Here is a 20192-nt window from a genome sequence, read left to right as displayed (position 1 = left end):
CTGGCCGATCTGGCGGCGTGAGCCGAAGGAACGCAGGCGGCCACGTACCTCCGCATATGCGGAACGCTTCTCGCGATTTGTGATGGGTGGAGGCTGGCTGGTGATCCGCCTATCCATCACCTCGGTTAGCACCAGCAGCTCACGCCTGGTGAATGCCGAGGCTCTCATGATGGCAATGGTGTATTTGTTAAAAATCATTTTTAATAAAGACCCGAAAATAATTTTGATTGGCTAATGTATTTGGGTAATTAACAGGACCAATTCTATTTATTAGTGTATGAGTCATGTGTTCGACAGGGCCTGAAATCTCTTGAGAGTTATGATAGGCTTGATGCAGTGACATGCGTAAGCAAATTTAAATAAAGAAATGAACCCCGGGAAATATGCGGGGATAAAAACAAATAAAACAATTGTTTAATTGGGGCTAACATGTATTTTGACAAAGAAAAGCGAATGTTTAAGCCGTACGTATTCTGCGGGTAAACACAAACACGGACAAGATTAAAGTTTATTGCATTGTGTTAAAAAAAAAAAAAACCAATTAAGCTAATTGATATATTGATTGGCATGATACAATTGAGGGAGGTAGCCAGAATAAACGTGCAGTTAATCGAAATCTGACAGGCCCACTTCCGGTTTGTACTTGTGCGTGCGTTCCCTTCAAGCCATTTCGGGGATGTACGCTCGCTATTTGGCACGCTCGTTAGTTAGAGGAGGGGTCGGTTGAGTTTGGGGAGGATGTTTGGCTGCGTTCGAAAATACGAGCGAGCCCTTGTATTTACATATTTTTTTATGTACGCCGAACATACGAACGGCCACTTGCGTCCGGGTCTGAATGAGGGCCTAAGTCATTGCAATGCTACAGATTTCTTCAGGCTGTTCCTGCAGCCGCACCACCCTAGTTTCAGTACCTCACATGGTGTGAGCAAGTAACTTATGAAATAAATGACACAACCATAACTTAAAAAACAAACACATCTAATATATGTATGGATGAATATATGTATGGATCTGTGTCTACATATACACTACCGTTCAAAAGTTTAGGGCTCATGCAGACAAATTTGTGTTTCACATGAAAACTGACTTTTATTTATCAAATGAGTTGCAAAATGAATAGAACATACAGTCAAGACATTGGCAAGGTTAGAAATAATGATTTTTATTTGAAATAATAATTTTGTCCTTCAAACTTTGCTTTCATCAAAGAATGCTCCTTTTGCAGCAATTACAGCATTGCAGACCTTTGGCATTCTAGCTGTTAATTTGTTGAGGTAATCTGAAGAAATTTCACCCCACGCTTCCTGAAGCACCTCCCACAAGTTTATTTATTTATTATTTATTAACAGTTTCTTATATAGCGCAGCATATTCCGTTGCGCTTTACATTAATAGAACATTAATAGAACAAAACTGGGTAATAACAAAACAGATATATAGGTAGGAAGGCCGTGCTCGCAAATTTACAATCTTATTGGATTGGCTTGATGGGCACTTGCGTACCATACGGTCAAGCTGCTCCCCACAACAGCTCAATGGGGTTGAGATCTGGTGACTGCGCTGGCCACTTCATTACAGACAAAATACCAGCTGCCTGCTTCTACCCTAAATAGTTCTTGCATATTTTGGAGTTGTGCTTTGGGTCATTATTTGATCCAGAACCCTTTGGACATGCCCCCTAATGACTAATCAGTCAAAAAAAAAACTGCTGAAAACAACCCAAAAATTACATGTCATTTTTGGGGTGAAAATTTAAAAAGTGTTGGAAATTGGGGAAAAACTAGGGGGGGCCTGGTATTTTCAGGGGGTACATGGATGAGACAGGTGTTTTGAAATTGCACGAGGCTGCAGCAAGTGTATTTTTAACTTTTTTTAAATCTTCATTTTAGAGACATCAAAATATACTAGTACCCATTTTCAGGTACCCCAAATTTAACTACGGTTCTTATTTTTCAGGAAAAACATTGCTTTCTATCATTTTTCCACACATATGCAAATATGCATATAACATCCCTTTGCCTGTAAATAAGTTCACTAAATACTTTTATTAGGGCTACTACTACTATTCTATTCGCCTGTTTCACAATTGAATAGGGCAAAAAGCGGGGACACGCATGGAGAAAACATTGCGTCAAAACAGGCGAATGAGGCAAATTCATTCCGCTTGCTACCAGATGGCACTTTCCGCAGCTAATTGAATTCGGCCCTTAGTGTCTCCAGACTAATAATGCAGGAGGAATAGAATTTTTTCTTTTCTTTTTGTTTCGTCTATTAACTTGGATGGAGTAGCTTTGTCTTTTGTTTTTATACTGACTCATATCTCCTGGGTCACTATACTTTGTAATTATTACACCAATGGTCGTTCAGTTTCTTACCTAGTTATTTTCTGAAACCTGTCTTCTTCCCATGTTTTTTTGTTGGTGAGATATATATATATATATATATATATATATAATGGAGACGGGCACGCACGGAAAGTGGGTATTACCAGGATGCCATCCTTGCAAAGTAGCATATGTTACAGATCTCCCAGTAACGAATCAGGCGGCATTTCTACGGACCTTGTAATCGGCAAATCAGTGTTTTAATAAGCCCAGTGTTTTATATAGAGAAGATGATTTTAGGATCCTTCTGGGTTTTTGCTCCAGTCTGGCCTGGTTGTTTTTTCCTCATGTCACCCTTGGGGCATGTCATTTTGCTACCAGTCTTGGTTGGTTCCTTGGTTTTGATGGGCTCATTAGTTCACTTCTAGGTTCCTTGGGGACAAGGGACAAATGTCGTAAATCCTTTTCTTGGTACACCTGTGATCATAGCTGGTGTTTTCCAACTAGTCCACGTTCTCTCCCAAAGGTCCGCTGGCACGGTCGCTCAGATCCATCTAGGGCTTTTGGATCTTCAGTGTTTTTCTTGCCAGTGACTTGTGGTCATTGCCACGCTGGCTGGAGGATCTTCAGCAGGTTGCCTTCATTTCATTTCGATGGCAGCCTTCCATTACATTTGGAAGTCCTCTGTCACTGGGTGTACACATAGTGGTCTTTTCTCAACATTTTTGTTCCGACTGTTCTGGCCTTGTTATTCCTCCAGGCAGGAGTGGATGCTGGTCTTTGCCTGGGCTTATTGAGTTTACAGATTGCTGCTCTCTTAGCTTCAGTTTCCCTGGTACCTGCTCTACGATCCTTCTGCAGGGAGTTCTCGGGTCCAGTCACCTTGGTGCCCCCTCCTGCCCTATGGAATCTCACCCTGGTGGTGATGTTTTACCTTGTAACCCATCTGATTCTGACAATTGGATGGGTTTGAACTCCTAGCCGGGGTGGACCTCAGGTAAGGTCCTGGACGATGTTACTGCGAGGTTCCTGCCTTCACTCGGTAGGGTCAGAGTTTGCGACTCTGTCCAATCACTCTCCCTATTGATTTTTTGTTGCAATCGGATGTGCTTATTCCTAAGCCGGCCTCTTTTGAAACTGATTGTATTGGCCTTCCACCATGATCACCCTTGTGGTTCTTCCTTGGTCGGCTATAGCTGTATCTGCATAGACTCCGGATATACTGTAGTTTAAGTTTTCTTGAGTCTTGTTTTCATGTTGCTTCAATTTTCCAACAGATTCTTTTTGGTACTCTCTGATACACACTGTGTTTTCTGTGGGGTTCTCAGGCGTGGTCTAGCAGAGTGTTCTACTTGTCAGTTTGCCATGAGGTTGTGCAATCCACAGTTTTTATCTTGTTGGGTTCTACCGTTTGTTCTCCAGCGACTCCTTTTGCTGTTGGTCGCAGGTTTCTGCAAGTTTCTCAGCGCCTTCCCACCCGGAAGGTCACCTTTGGGACGTCCCCATTGTATGCACTCCAGTGTCCCCTAGTGGATGAAGGAGAAAATAGGAATTTGGTACTTACCGATAAATCCCTCGCTCCGATTCCATAGGGGACACGAGACACCCTCCCAGCACTGTTCCTTGCTACAGTGTTTGGTGAATTTTTAGCTGCGTCTTGGTTGTCTGCAGCGGGTCCTTTTTGTTTTAACTTTTTTAGCTTTTCTTGGTCTTGGACTGTCTTAGGGCCTCATTCAGACCCACTCGCAAGCGGCTGTCCGCTCGCAAGTGGGTCGATGGTGTGCACTGCGCATGCACACGACGGAGGGAGCTCCGTCGTGCGCATGTGCCAGACGCGACGAGCGAAGGACTTTCCTTCGCTCGTTGTGTCTGATCAAAGGGGGCGTGCTGTCGATGTTGATTGACAGCACACCCCCTTTGGTGGGCGTGCCGGGGGCGTGCCTCCCAGACGGGGGCGTTCCCAAGGGAACGCCTACCGTCAGAAGCCGGCCCACTGACATCACTAGTGATGTCAGTGGGAGTGATTTTGGCTCTGGTAGAGCCAAAATCACTCCAGGGCTTGTGGTCGAAAACCCCGACCACAGGCTTCTGGTCGCACTGGCGATGGTCGCGATGGTCAAGACCATCGCGACCATCATCCTGCACGCTCGTATGTGCTGTGGGTGGTGACCCACAGCTATACGAGCGTCCAGGAGGACGCTCTATTTTTATGGAGGACGGCCCTCATTCAGAGCGAGCGCTCTGCTCAGAGCGTCCGGCTCTGAATGAGGGCCTTAGTCAGTTCTTCCTTCCTCTGCTTACGCTCTCTCTCTCCGCTCGACTTGGTTAATCTTAACTGAAGTCAGGGGGAGGAGCCAACAACAATTCTAAAGAATTTTAAAGTGCCAGGCTCCACTCTCCACCCATCTATACCCCATTGTATGTACTCCAGTGTCCCCTATGGAATCGGAGAAAAGGGATTTAATCGGTAAGTACCAAAATCCTACTTTTTTATCGTGTTTTTATTATATTTTTCTTTGAACATGTATTGTGTTAAATCTCTGCTATGGGAAACTGGGAGTGTAGCAGTCTGACTGATTGGAAATAAATATACTTTGATACATTTGACGTCAGCCATTGTGTGAGTTCCGGTACGCATCTGAAACAACTATCATTTGCCTGTCTCCGCACTACATATGGGGCTTGTGTTTAAAGAGACTATCCACCCCCCACAAGCGTCTGAAAATAAACCATTACATGCTTCATCTTGCACCCTACAAGTTAAGTGAGGTGCGTTATCCTCAAATTATGGGGTACCCTGTTTTGATGTATACACGTTGCTAGACCATTTAGGACTTTTGGCCTGATTCATTACGGATCGCTATTGCAATCGCAGCTGCGATTACGCACGCAGCCCCACTGCAAAAATATGCTAATGAGTGCTATGGCAATGCCATCGCAGCCTAACATAATGAGGCCCACTTCAACCTACACACATCCGTAATACTTTGTAAGTCTGCAAAATCATTGGTAACATCGAGTACCATCGTAGCCTCACTCACACTTGCACAAGCTCTGACCTTACTCAGAAATTGCTAACTTCATCGCACGCAGTGAAAGCCCAAGCTGCGTATGGCAATGCAGTGGCTAATTTATGCACAAACGCACTGGCACACCTGCGTTTCGCAGACCACCCCCCAACAGCCACTACCCTCAAACAGTCACTTCCTGTCAATCACTCTGCGATGGGTTTTGCGTAGTCACTGCGATCAAGCCTTCGTGCGCGCGTACTGCGATGCAAAAAGATACTGAACAGAAAAACATTAGAAGCTTACGGATAAGTATTTATATAATTTTGACATCCACACTTCCGTGATGTAAAAGGCAGCGCCACCTTTTCCACACCGCACCTATACCTGTTAGAAATTTGGTAGATCTTTAGGGATAGATCTGTAATTCGATGAGGTTAGGCTGCAGCTTTTTAGATTGAAGCACCACTCTGCCTCTCCACTTAGGTCATGAGCAGTGACCAACCTCTTATTTGTATTTGTCTCCGTTATGTATGCCCTGCTTTCCCCACTGCAAAGGAGAAGCATTGTGCCATCTGCAATGTAAACTGTCATTTATAGTTTTTGTATTTTTATTTATATGTTTACAGTAAGTTATACTTTATGATAGCTTCCCATCAATAGTCTGCCAGTGCGTTTGATCAATCTACTGGTCCCAGCTTTTATTAAATGTATCTTTAGGGCCAATTTATCATTAAATATTTGCGGCTTATTCCCCGGGGGGTAACTGCAAATATTTAGTATAATCCCAATGTATGAGCCCACGGGTCCAGGGGGGGCCCACACCGCATACCCTACAACCATATACTCTAATACCTACCTCTCCAAGGTCCCGCGTCGGGTGCCTCATCGATGCACAAAATGGCGGAAACGCCGGAAAATGGCCGCCGGAGTCTACCACTGCTGTCAGATCCCCGACAACAGCAGGGGAGAGAGGAGGGGTCCCCAGACGGGAACAGAACATGGGTCCCCTCCTCTCTTGACACGCCGATGCTGTGATCCCTCCATTCCCGCTGGCAGCCGCAGTCCACTTAGGGGATTGGCCACTGCTGCTAATGCCATCTGAAGATGGTGTTAGTTTGTTGTAGCCTATGGGTTTCACATCGCATATTAGCTGGCAGAGGGTTCCCCCCGAACCCTCCCCGGCAAAGGTGGCAGCGTATGTGCAGTAGCCCCGGCAGCACGTCGGGCACATCACAGGGACGGGGTCCTTTCGGAGTCCCTGTCCCTGCGGGTGCCAGATGATGTATTCCAGCGCCATGATCGCATCTTGCTATATCAATCTTGCTTACTACTGTGTTTTTCATAACAGAACATGTATCATCCAGGCAGAGAGGTTCTTTTCATTGTTCATTGCTTGGTGTATTGGATACAATTGTATTTACAGAACAGGTTTTTGTGTGTTGTAGGCAAGGAGCGGCATCTTTATATGGGTAATTACAAACTTTGCTTAAATGACGCATCTCCACAGAAACAGCAAACGTAATATATGGACAGGAAAACATCTATGGTCTAGCAACGTCTATCTGCTTGTTAAGAGATTGAATTGTCTTTTTCCACAGCACAAAATATAACAGGATACATCCAAATTCCTGGAATGTGTATAGCATCCATTTATAATTATACAAAACCTACCTGCTGGTGGCAGTACAGCCTTGATGGGTCCAGCCAAGCATAGTTTGGTCCTTTCTCATTTGGTGCCATTAATGACAGATACCAGCCATGACTTCTCTTCTCTGGACTCTTGTACAGGTCCACTTGGACGTCATGACCTACAAGTAAAAGGATACATACAGATAAGTTATAAACCCGGAAGTTCTTCTGTTGCAAAGGACAGCCCTTTTCTGGAGAGTTTCATGCATACTGGCATAATTAATGCTGGCATGCATGCGATGAGTGGCGGTATGCATCGCATGCAAAATGTGATGCTTGATGCATCCTGCCCTCTAGGAAGTGAGCATGATGTAAGAGATCTGCCATTCTTCCAAGGGTGTGGGGGAGTACCCAAAAATATCAGGACCTCCCGCAACTTCTGGGAGAGAAGGTAAAGTACAGCTTTCTACAACTAATAAGGCTGCCGACAGCTCCGCTGGGCCCTGGTACTGTGAGGAGGTGTGGCTAGACCCCCTCCTTACAAAAAATAAAAACATACCATTTGCGTGCCTGCAAAGATGGTGGAGGTCGTGTGCGATGGCTCACCCCGGCAAATCACGCAGAGAGAGGACTGATTGCTGCTGAGCTGGGTAAAGCTGCTGCAGCAGTAGTCTCTTCTCTCTCCCTGCCCGAAGTGCCGCATCCTGTTATGGGGGCTTAGTGGGGGTGGGTCTGCAGGGCCTGGGCCGCCCCAACATGCCCGAGTAAATGGTACCCGTTACCCCCACCACCCCTCCGTGCACCTGAAAGTAATAGCATGCAGAAGTAAAAGTATGAGCTCCAACTCATTAGTGCACTATAGATAATGGGGAAAGTATTGTCTGTGTGGAAGCCAGGGCCGCCATCAGGGGGGGACTGCGGGGACTCCAGTCCCGGGCCCGGAGAGAGAGGGGGCCCGGGTAGCGGTGGTGTGAAATGCAGTGATGTGCGCTACCGCACATCACTGCTGGAATGCACCGGGGACAGCCAAAGAACTAAAGAGACTTGGTGGCATTTAATACATAGAGACGTCCGCAAGCCAATCACAGCAGCTCGCGGAACGCCAGCTAGCCAATCAGCAGCGGCCGCTGCTGATTGGCTGCAGTTCCGCGAGCCAATCACAACTCGTGGAACAACATCCAGCCAATCAGCAGTGGCCGCTGCTGATTGGCTGGCTGCCGTTCAGCGAGTTGTGATTGGCTTGCGACCGGCTCCATGTATTAAATACCACAAGACTCTTCCTCTTCTCTGGCAACTGCCGGTGCATGCATTCCACCAGTGACACGCGGTACCGCACATCACTCTGCGCTGGCTGTCCTCTGAGCTCCCAGAGTCACGAAGATGGCAGAGTGTCCAGGTAAGTTTTTATATATATATATATATATATATATTATATATACAGTGTGTGTGTGTATATTTATATATATATATATATAAAATCACACACATAAATGTGGGTAAGTGCTGTTATATTACTTGCTGTGCTGACACCTACATGCTTTTAATTTAATATAGCTACGCAGCACCAACAAGTCTAGTTACGGCTCTGTTTGTTTGTGTATGTAACATATATATATATAATATATATATATATATATTATATACACACATACACACACACACAATACATCTTGTGCTTAGATATAATAAATTAAAAACATGCAAATAAAAATGTCAGCACAGCAGATAATATAACAGAATTTACGAACGATTAATCTGTGCCCCCAATAGGTCCAGCCCTCCCTGTCTCTCACCCCCAAAGTAGCTCCACCCACATCCACAGCTCCGCCAACTTCTGCCCCATATTGCGGGGGAGGGGGGCCCTGCCTAATTTGTCAGTACCGGGCCCCACCATTTCTGATGGCAGCCCTGGTGGAAGCTATTGTGATACTGCTGTTAATGTTGTCATTACCCAGCCAGTGATTGCAAATGCCTTAAGCCGCACAACCACTAGGCGACTAGGGAAAGACTGTACGATTACATCATCATTCCCCATCCCCTGCAGTGCCTACACTGAACGATTAGTCGTTCAGTGCAGGCACCCTCCATCATCCCTGAACATTGACAATCTGTCATTATCGGTAGATTGACTGGCATGTTTGGGCGATGATTGATGTCGGAAACAACCAGCGGGAGCGCGCATCACTGGTCGTCTCCGACATTATAGTGCACGATTAATGAGCGATTGCACGATTACGATTTCGTAATCATGCAATCGCTCATTAATATCTGCTAGTGGATATGTGCGTTATTTGTACTCTGAAGGAAGGTTCTAGAAAGATAAGAAAGAACAGAGCAGGTTCATGTGTTATGTTTTTTTTTCTGATTACTGCATGTCATGCAATATATTTATGTATATTACTAGCTAATCAATTTATCACTCTATGCCAATTTTGTATAGGTTTTCTTTTATTAATCTTACAAAGTGATTTTTTATATAAAACACATAAAAGCAGTAGTTATCCAAAACCCTTTAACAAATGTGCAAGGATGGCTTTTGTAACATATCTATGTGATACATTCCTGTGGTGTTTGTGGTCTGAGTACGTGTTGGGCATCTTCCCCTGGTGTTCCTGACCCTGAACATTGTTGTGACACAATTCGGGTGGAGGCACTGAAACGAAGAAAACTGCAAGGTGGGAAAATCTTTACATACTGTACACCATTATCAAGAAGACCCAGGCAAAGGGGTGTTACATATGGGACTAGGGTTCTGCTATTGCTGGACTTCATATCAGCTCATTACATCCAGCTTCCATGCAATCACTAAACTGTGTTCTGAATGTGTTCTTGCTGCTGCAACAGATGTGTCCTCATTCACTCGTCCTTTCTGCACCATATGGCTGGATATGTATGGCACGACTGAGACACTCTGCCACAGGTAGCGAATCAGACATTTGTACTTAAATTTTAATTTAGCATCTCTGTCACATTGCAGCTACATCCAAAGACGCTGATAGTGTACTGGTTGCTTAGGAGTTTGTCGCAATTGAGTTGTTATCAGTCTCAGATTAAGCACAATGCTGCATGGCGGGATGCATGGCATGGCTCACTCATATTGGTGGTTGGTCTTCTGCCTTTTTATCCAGGTTAGCATCCGATTAGCACACCGCTAATACATTCAATGCCAGTGTCAGTGCCCAGGGTACTTGTGCATTGTACTTTTGTCACATTAGTGATGAGACTAAGACATACCTACTCTCCTAGAAATTGCAGGAGGCTCCCAAATTTTCGGGTAGCCCCCCGCACCACTTGAAGTGTCCGGATCTCCCACATCCCACCCACTCCCTAGTGAAGCAGACAGGATGGGGAGATAATTGCTGGGAATCATGGCTCCGCATGGATGGGTGGGACTAATTGATGCAAAACTGCATCATTTAGCCCCGCCCCCTCTTCAAAGTCCCATGATTCATGGCAGTTTATTGTGACATGGGTTGGGCCTATTGACATAGGACCACGGCCCCGCCCCCTAAAGTGGCCAGCTGCGTCTCCTCTCCGAGGACACATTTGATAAAAAACTATTTGGCAGGTCTCAAGGCGCGGCTTAGTCGCATAATCTATGGTGCGCTGAATGTGGCTATATGGTACGATTTGAGGGGAAGTAGTCACTATTCTGGCTGTCTAGATGCTGGCACTCAGAATGCCTGCACCGGAATCCTGACACGGGCATCTCAATGGTAAGTAGTGTGGTTAGGGGGAGGGTTAGGCACTAGAGGGAGGGTAAAATGCAAGGGGGGAGGGTTAGGTTTAAGCTGCGGGAAGGAGGGAGGATTAGGGGTAGGGTAGTGATACCTACAGATAGGTGTCTGCATCCTAACCTTGTTGGGATGCCGACATCGGGATTCTGACCGCCGGGATCCCGAGCGCCGGCATCCCGTACAACAGCACGATTTGACAATAGGTTAGCATGAACACATCTGTACTACTTTGCTTACCCATACAATCCTTGCTAACCTATAGGACGCTCTGCACTGTCAGCTCAAACAAAACAGCAGCGCCGAGCGTCCTATAGGACACCCTGCGCTGTCAGCTCAAAGCAGCAGCGCTGAGCGTCCTATAGGACGCCCTGCGCTGTCAGCTCAAAGTAGCAGCGCTGAGCGTCCTATAGGATGCCCTGCGCTGTCAGCTCAAAGCAGCAGCGCTGAGCGTCCTATAGGATGCCCTGCGCTGTCAGCTCCATGCAAAAGCTGCTTGGTGCTGCCCGGGAGTAGTAAATTCCCGGGTAGCACCATTCAGACAGAAGCAGGGTAATTTTCCAGGTGAGTGTAATGTTTGTTTTTCTACCTCAGAGTCTGAGGTAAAGTCACTGCCAACAGTAACCTGGGATCAGCGCTGCTGCTATCATGTGTGTGCTGCAGTGGGAAGGGCACAGAGGGATGGGACGGCTGTTGTGTGCGGGGGGAAAAGGAGGATGCCAGCCGCTGCAGCTGCTATGTACTGGACTGCTGTGTTTGTGCCTAGTGCTCTCCTATATATTGTGTATGTGTATGGTGCCCTCCTATATATTGTATATGATGCTCTCCTATATATTGTATATGTGTATGGTGTCCTCCTATATATTGTATGGTGGCCTCCATGCACACGCGCAGATGGACCATCGTGCATGCGCATTACACCGGTGCTGGCACCGTCAGATGAGCGGAGGACCCTGCTGATGAGGAGGACTTCACTGGACCTCGCCGGAGGGGTAAGTATTAATAAATACCAGTGGCATTTTCGGTTGTATCACAGTGATACTAAATGAAAATTGCCGCTGGTATTTTCGTTATTTTATAAATGGAGCCCATATGTGTATGGGAATGTAGTGCTGAAATGTCAGGTACTGAAGGGGAAAGGCTTGGAGATGGTGATAAGTTTGTTTAAAAAAAATTTGATATTTATCTCCAAACACTGTTATATAAATATGATCTAGAGAAAAGCCCCATTGGTGACAATGGGGCCTATTGATCATAACTTAAATTTCTCTGGAAATAATTAGGTTTAGAACTCACATGGAGTTCTACCTAATTAGCAGAGGAATTCATCATTCCTCCTCTCCATAACTATCTATTTCGAAAAGCTGTCAGCTTTTCGGGAAATAGATAGTTGTCCCTACCTAGTCCTACCTTACTGCAGCTGTAATCAGTGCTGCGCATGCGCGGTTACATCCATAATACCAGAGCATGAGCAGCACTGCCTACAGCTGCGGTAACTTTGTGGCGGCAAAACATGAGGTGCAAAAGTGAATGTGGAGATAAATTCACACAGGGGGGCACAAATGGATTTTTCCCTGAAATTGCCCAGAGGTGGCAAAACATGAAGTGCAAAAGTGAATGTGGAGATAAATTCACACAGGGATGCCTGTTCAGGCACAAATGGATCATTCCCTGAAATTGCCCGGAGGTGACAAAGCACCAGTGTCTGCACCAGACACATTTCTCCTGCCCATAGCTGGCACAGTACCTCTGCCCGAAGCTGGCACCATTAGGACACCCATTTAAGGCAAAAGGGGTCCCAACTAAATGTTTCACTATTAAACTCTCCTGAGTATGTATGTCCACCATACCTCTCTTCAGTGGACTGTGAGCCAGAAGAGGTGACTAGGTCTTTAGCCTCTTCAAAGAGGCAAGTCTAGCAACATACAGATGGCCAGCATTGCACTAGCAGGTAAAACCTCCCACCAAATTATATGCCTCACTCTGAAACCTTAGTCAGAGGTATGAGGTATATAAGTTTGCACAGCTAGCCTGTACAGGAGCTGTCGGCTGCCCTCCAGTTGCTGTGGGATTGTGCATCCCAGCATGCCCTGCCTCAGTTTGGCTATCAGGGCATGCTAAAACTGTGGCGGGGTGTGTGGTTCAGCAGCGGTTGAGGAGCCAGTTAGGTTCAGCAGCGGTTGAAGAGCCAGTTATTTCCCATCCCTGCTGCAGAGCAACCCTAGTCAAAAATGGTAAATGGGGTTTAAAGAGTTATACAGGACTCCCAGATGCACCCGCACTACCTGCCCTGAATTTGACTCACCTTTATGTTCACATGGGGGTGATTGGGTCTCTTTAGGACCTATGCCCCAAATGTTAAGGCAAATTCAGTTTAAAAATAACTGGTGCTTCTGGTTCTTTGCGTTCTGTTCAAAAAGATTGATTCTGCCATAGATAGGAAGCTGTGTGAGCCCTGCAGTGGTAAGGATGGGAGACCAGGAGTTGTAGGCTTTTTCTGCATAATAGAGTCTCTAGTAGCTTTTAAGTATATCTTACTCAAGGCAATTAGTAGAGCCACCCTCATTATTGGGGATAGGCTAGCAGGTTGACCAGAGCAGACTAATGAGTTTAGCCCTGAGGCCACTTGTCATGCCCATGCTGGTAAATACAGAACTCGTGGTCAGATTTCATAGGTGAGGTCAGAGGTCACATTCAAGGCCCACAGGTCATGGTAGACAGGCAGCTCCTAAAACTACTTTCAAGCACTCAGAGTACCCTCATTTACTCTTTTTTCTAAAATAAGCTCAAGGAGTTGCAGCCCCTTGATAGACAAAGTCTTGTATATAGCTTAGCAGCTAATTGTCTAAGCAGTATAGCTTATCAGTAGAGCCTTCAAAGTCTGTACGATTCATTTCCCATAGAGGTGAAATGTGTCATTCAATGACAACTAGAGCTAAATGTGAAGGCACTGTATACATACATTAAAAAGAGAGGGTTTCGAATAAAAGGACTAACATATCCTCTTTTGCTTTTGGCCACTAATTGGTTTTGCCTCAAATTATACCTATAGGAGGTTTTCCATTTGGTCTCAGTCTACCGCAACCATTTAAATCTTTGCCATTTTCTAATAAAGAGACCACCTGCTTCAGTGGACTGTAATGGTGATTGGATTCTCAATAGCACCTTACACCTGCACATGTTTAATGAAAGCAGAGGTTCTATACTATGTTGTCACCTTCGTCTAAAAGGAGTCCACTGCATAATAGACTGAGACATATTAATCAGTCACCAAGGTCTAACTCTGTATACCCTGGCCAAGCTCGGATTATCCATAAATGACATAAATTCTTTTAAGACTCCATCCCATAGGAAATATCCCTTCTTTATCTCTGATGTTTCTTCCAGAAAAGTGGCCAGAATTAAGTTCAATGATAGTTCAAAGTCAGAATATACATTTAAAGGACTTAGACAAAGCTATTAGAAAAACGAGGGCCTTACACCTGAGGCTTTTCCATGTTCCCTTACACTGTAAACAATTACAAAACCTATTGAGATTTGCATTTCTCATGGTTGGGGAGCATTCACTCATAACCAGGCAGTGAAAGTGCAAATGGTACACAATGGAGAAGTAAGTTTATATCAATCTGCTCAAGTTAAGGCCAGCCATGTTAGTCCTTAGCGCTTTAAATCCCTGTCACCTACAGGAATTTGCAGTTTACAATGTCTGGATAACAACTGTGGTATCTTACCTGAACAGGATGACATGCTCTTGTTCTCTGTCACAAAAACCCTAGGGAGTAGGAAACGGGCAATTCAAAGGCTATTCACCTAACAACAATTGCATTCTGGGAACTTAATGAAATAAATGAACAGGACAATTCTCCATCGATATAATCTGATTTTGGGCAATGTTGCCTTAAATATTCCAAACAATAGTTCAAACCTTCAGGGGATCCTTGAATAGATTGTTTTGCAACCCTTTTCTGATGCTCAGGTTCCCACCTTTGTGTCTAGAGTGTGGAAACAGGGATCATTCAAAGAGGATGTAATGTCTTTCCCATGGTCAGACCTTCTCCCATATGTTCTCTCACCTCTTTTTACTGAAGATACTGCACAAAATGAGAGCAGACCAGGTATCCCGTTTAATACTAGTTTATCCTCTCTGGCAATCCAGGCTATTGTTTTCCCTAATCAATTAGTTGTGCAAAGGGCCCAAAATTATTCTGGAACTCTGCAAAGACTGCTTCCAGGGTTCTTCAGATCTCCTGGACAAGTTGCCACCATGCATATTGAGAATTACATGAATGGGTTACTAACAAGACTCAAGATTGTCACCTTCTACAGTAGTACTTATCATTGCCGCAATGAGGCCATTCAAGGACCAAATATTCTACCATGGTTAGAAAATTTGATGTATGGCATAGTACTGCTAATACAACTAGAACAGCTTCTCACCTTCCTGGACTTCTGGCTGCCAAATATAATGCAGGCTTTGCATCAGCCACCATCTGCTATTATGGTTAACTTTTTATCACCAAGGCTGACTGAAGACATTTTACTTAGAGTTCTTTCCTACTCAGCGCTTTTAATCCACAGTGTTCTAGTACTTTGAATATAGAATATAGAACCTGTTCTAACCCTCTAAGCTGCCTTAGACACAAGTTCAGAGAGTGTACTTTTATTGAGAACATTTGCTTTATTACTAGATTTAGCCTTAGAGGCCAGGTGTGCTGGGCTAATCTTTAATTATATTACCAATCCAAAAAACCCTCCTTTAAAAATTGTATAGTTGAGTTTGATATATTCAAAGATGGGACAAATCCAATTATTTGTTTGGTAACTTATCTCATAATTGAATCTTACTGCTCCACTAAAAGGTGAAGCTTCAAGTTATGTATCACTTGCCATTAACCCTTTTAAGGGACACTTCCATCTGGGGAGCTGCCACCTCTAGTGCAGCAGCAAAACATAAACTTAAAACATTCCATAATACATGGCACTCATTGGTCCTCTGAGCATACATTTGCCAAGCATTTTTGGAGACCAACTGATCTTCCAAGCAACCACCAGGTATGTGGTATTCTGCCCACCAGCTGTTGCTAGGTGGCAATCCTCCCGACTAACAAACAGTAGTTTGCAGGAATCTATGACCTGCAAACTTTCTTTGGTCTAGGGAATAGGGTTGCCACCTAGCAACAGCACCCACCCTATACCTTGCTAAGGCTGTTGGTCGCTCTGTCCAAAGTTGCTCCAGGAGATTGATACCTTTATTATTTTCTCCTGAGTGGGCCAAATGATCATGACAAGCCACAGGCATCAACTGCTAGAGACATCAAATAATTCTATCTGTCTTACCTTTTGGTTGTCCAAATTATGATCAAGTCAGCATCTGTTCTTTCGCTTTCATGCCATTTGGGCCTATAGTTGTACCGTATAATTACTTCATTGCATTGATCAAACCTATGGGCCTGATTCAGAGGCGCTCGCTATTTGCGGCACTGGAATCCCAATTAGCTGGAGATACCGATGTCTGGAATCTCGATCAGCTTATTATGCCGATGCCAGAATACCGACAGCTGGCATCCCAAATGTAAGTACAGCGGGGCCAGGTAGCTATTAGCCGCAAGGGGTTAGGGGGGGAAGAGGGGGAGGGTTAGGGTACTTACCATCCGTAGTCTGGATTGTGAACAGCGGGCTTCCGACGTCGGGATTCTAACCAACGGCTTTCCAGCCGCCGGCATGTAATGCCCACCAACGGCCGAAATCCAGATCAGCTGGAGGTGCTGACGGAATACCGACAGCCGGCATCCTGAACGTAAGTACAGTGGGGCCGGGTAGCTGTTAGCCACGGGGAAGGGGGGAGGGTTAAGTTTAGGCGCCCCGGGGGGACTTAGGGTTAGGCTGCGGGAGGAGGGTAGTTAGGGTTAGGCTACAGACAGGGGGGTTAGGGTTAGGCACCATTGGGGGGTTAGGGTTAGGCACCATCGGGGGGTTAAGGTTAGGCACCTCCCAGGGAGAGTTAGGTGTAGGGTGCAGAAAGGGGGGGTTTAGGGTTTGGCATCCCCGGGGGGGAGGTTAGGGTTAGGCACCCCAAGGAAGGGATAGGGTACTTACCATCTCGCCCGATCCTTAACAGAGCTGTAGGAGTACAGTCGAGACAAGGGAGATTAGAGGTCTGTGTGATAGTCAGGGTGTCCTTCAGGAGGCGAAGGAGAGCATCTTGGGTGTCATTGTGGATTATTACTCTGATCTGTTATCTGAGAAGTCACTCATCAGGGAGAGGATGGAAGTTTTTCTGAGGGAAACGCCTGGACTCAGGAAACCTGATGCTTTGATTAACTCTTTGGAGAGTGATATATCGGTGGAGGAGGTTAGGAGAGCGATTGATGGGTTATCTGTCAAGAAATCTCCAGGCCGGATGGACTAATATCCGAAATTTATAATACATTTTCTGACATCCTGGCTCCTCATCTAATAGAGCTGTTTAATACTAGCTTGTAAGAGGGAAGTCTTCCCCCCTCCATGAGTTTATCTGCCCTTATATTACTTTCCAAGGGTAGTGTTCACTCTAGCTCCGGCGCGAGGCAGGGCGCCGGAGCTAGAGAGGGCACGTTCGTGCGACCGAGAAGGGGGCGTGGTCATTGAAAAGGGGGCGTGTCTATAAGACGCGTCCCTTTTTCGTCATGCTTGGGGGCGTGCCCGGCACTTACGGACACGCCGGGCAGCCCCCAAGCCCTGCAGACAGGGAGAATAGATGCCGGGCGCATGCGCCCGGCGTCTATTCTCCGGCGGTGACCGGGTCACCGCACATTTCTTCACCCGCAGGACACTGCGACCCGCGGGTGAAGACAGCTTTTTGCCCTCCTTCTGGAGGGCAGGGCGCTTTTTGCCTTCCAGAAAGAGGGCAGGGCGCCGCGCCCCGCTAAAACAGCCTAGCGGGAACGATACAAGGGTAAGGACCCCCTGTCTGTTGAGAATTTGTGCCCCATAGTCCTTCTTAGAACAGATAGGAAGATTTTGGCAAAAATAATTTTTTACAGAATGGCTGAATTTCTGAACAACTGCTTTCCACTTCTCAGCATTGCACAGTGAAAGGCCGTAGTACCTTTAGTGCTGTCCTTGGCGTCCAGGAGGCTATTGAGCGGTGTCATGCTGAGAAGTGGGAAAGTATTTGTTGGCACTGGATCAATCAAAGGCGTTTGACCGGGTCAATCAGGAGTACCTATGGGCCGTACTGGAAAGTTATGGGTTTCCAGAGCGGGTGGTGAATTGGCTGAGAGTAATATATAGTATGGCCGAAAGTTTTCCACTTGTGAATGATTGGGTGGGCCCTACTTTTCGTGTGGGTTCTGGAGTTCATCAAGGGTGTCCCCCTTGCCCCCTCCTGTATGTGTTTGCGATCGACCCCTTCATTAGAAGGCTAGAGTGCGGCACTGTAGGGGGGGTGCAGCTGGGTCTGGGTCAAGCGCTGAAGGTAGTGGCCTTCGCAGATGATGTCACGGTGGTTCTGTCCATTGGGGCAGAGGCGCGGCGGGTGGAAAAACTCTTCTGTGAATACTCTGAGGCTTCATTCTCTAGAGTGAACCAGGAAAAGTGTGAAGCTTTCTGGATGGGGGACAAAGATGGTGAATTTGACTTTTCGGACAGCCTCCCCAAAGCCAGTTCACAGATTAAAATTTTAGGAATCCATTTAGATCATGGTGATTATGGCACCCTAAATTGGAAGAATAAACTGGAGATTGCATCCCGGAAGGTAGCGTGTTGGAGAAAATGGAAATTTTCTTATAGGGAAAGGGTGGATTTGTGCAAGGTCTACTTGGTTCCAGTGTTTTTGTATATCAGCTATATCTGTTTATTGCCTCAATCATTGCGGTCTAGGATAAATTAATTGTTTTTCCTGATGTTATGGGGAAACAGAATGAATATAGTCAAGAGTGGCATCACCTACAGATCAAGGGAGGAGGGAGGCCTGAGCATGGTCAACCCTACGTTTTTTTTTTTGTAACAACTTTTTTGAAACTCAACCTTGGGAGTCTTGTTTTAGAGACTCCCCTCGATGGGTAGAGGGTTTTGGAGAATGGGTGTTGCCCTTTCTCAAAGATTGGATAGAGGGAGGTCGAGCTTAGACTCTTCGAGTCCGGCATGGATATCTCCCAATCTACGCGATCCTATGCCTGAAAGTGATAAGATGGTAGGGACTGGAGACGGGTGATGTGAGAAACTCAACCAGGAGGGAGGGGGTTGAGTATTCTGAGGGCCTATTTTTATGTCCCGCTGTCATCCCTACTGACTGCCTGGGTGAGATGTGTTCAGAGGGGCTGATTCTGAGTAACTCTCAGAAGATCCCCCTGAAGTTTAGAGACATCGCCTGGCTCTACTTCCATGGAAAGCTTTATGTGAGAGGGAATTTTGTATGGAAAAGTGCCGATGATCGTGGTTGCCCACGGGAGGAGTGTCAAGGGGAGGAGGAGACCATGGACCACTTTTTCTGTGGGTGTCCCTTTAACATAAAGGTTTATAAAAAGGTTTCAAGAGTTCTGCGCATCCCGTGCCTTTCGGGGCTGAGTTACCCTCAATGGACTTATGGGGCATTCAAGAGATATGGAAGGTTTGATTTATGCACTATTTTTTTTAGTTAGCTTAGCAGTTAGGTTTTGCACGTGGAATGCACGGTGTCAAATAACAATTCGGGGCAAAGTCCTTCCCTGTGAGACAGTGGTGATTGAGAATCTGCACGAGGCGAGACGGATGATGGAAATTGACAAGAAGAAGATGGATGCCGTCAGTTAGTCCTGGTTGTGGCGCCATCTGAGGCCACCTTGACGGGGTAGCAAAAATCTTATTTCTTGTCAATTCCTGAAGGCTTTCTGTCCTGTCACAGGAATGGTGTTGAGTAAAATTTAGAGGAATGCTTTACATACATCTAGATGGCTGTACTGCTAGGTTAGGTTAGGCGTGTGAGTGGGAGGGTGGGGTGAGTGTGTAGTGTGTTCTTTTGTTATTGTGTGGGAGTTTAATAAGGAGGTAGGGTGTGAGGTGACATGTGAAGATATAAGAAGTTATGAGTTATTATAGTTTATTATGCAACAATGTGCAATGTATATATGTATTATAATTTATATTTATGCAATATTTTGCACTCTGCTTTTAGTAAACAAAACCATCCGTAGTCGGGATTCTGAACAGCAGGCTTCCGGCGTCTGGATTCTATCTGGCGGCTTTTCAGTATTTTTACAATACCCAACCCTATCTGACAATACTGTTACTAACATATATGTATTTTGTAGCAAACCAATTCTGATTTTCTAATTAAATCCTCCATCCTTACTCATATGTGCCAATTAGTGCTGCAGTTGAATAAGATATTGAAGTAGCACCACAGGTTCTCGGGCCTATTTATCAAATAAAATTTGCAGGATATCCCTTGTTTCTCTGGGGGCTGCTGGGCTCTTGGATTTACACACCATATTCAGATGCTGTAATCAGCTGTAGTCGATAGGCTAGGAAGCATCC

The 20192-nt window shown here is 45.7% G+C and overlaps 1 protein-coding gene across 3 annotated transcripts in view; it reads right to left on the bottom strand.

The window, feature by feature from the left end:
- The window catches only part of LOC148474159 (uncharacterized), a 79243-nt gene that overhangs the window by 52991 nt on the left and 6060 nt on the right, over window positions 1–20192 (bottom strand). The window contains exons 2-3 of one of the 3 annotated variants that reach the window (XM_088459014.1): window positions 14429–14469; window positions 7006–7142 (exon numbers count right to left, since the gene is read on the bottom strand). In XM_088459014.1, coding sequence (XP_088315140.1) covers window positions 7006–7142; window positions 14429–14444 — 153 coding nt within the window. In that variant the 5' untranslated portion in view covers window positions 14445–14469. Of the gene's footprint in view, window positions 1–7005; window positions 7143–14428; window positions 14470–20192 lie in introns of those variants that run through there. The other 2 variants (XM_088459015.1, XM_088459012.1) reach the window with 2 other exon arrangements.

This window comes from Taudactylus pleione, unplaced genomic scaffold (genome assembly GCF_031769625.1).
Source record: "Taudactylus pleione unplaced genomic scaffold, aTauple2 ptg000886l, whole genome shotgun sequence".
NCBI classification, from domain to species: Eukaryota; Metazoa; Chordata; class Amphibia; order Anura; family Myobatrachidae; genus Taudactylus; species Taudactylus pleione.
Note: the sequence above shows the minus strand (reverse complement) of the source record. Positions and strands in the feature narration are given on the sequence as shown.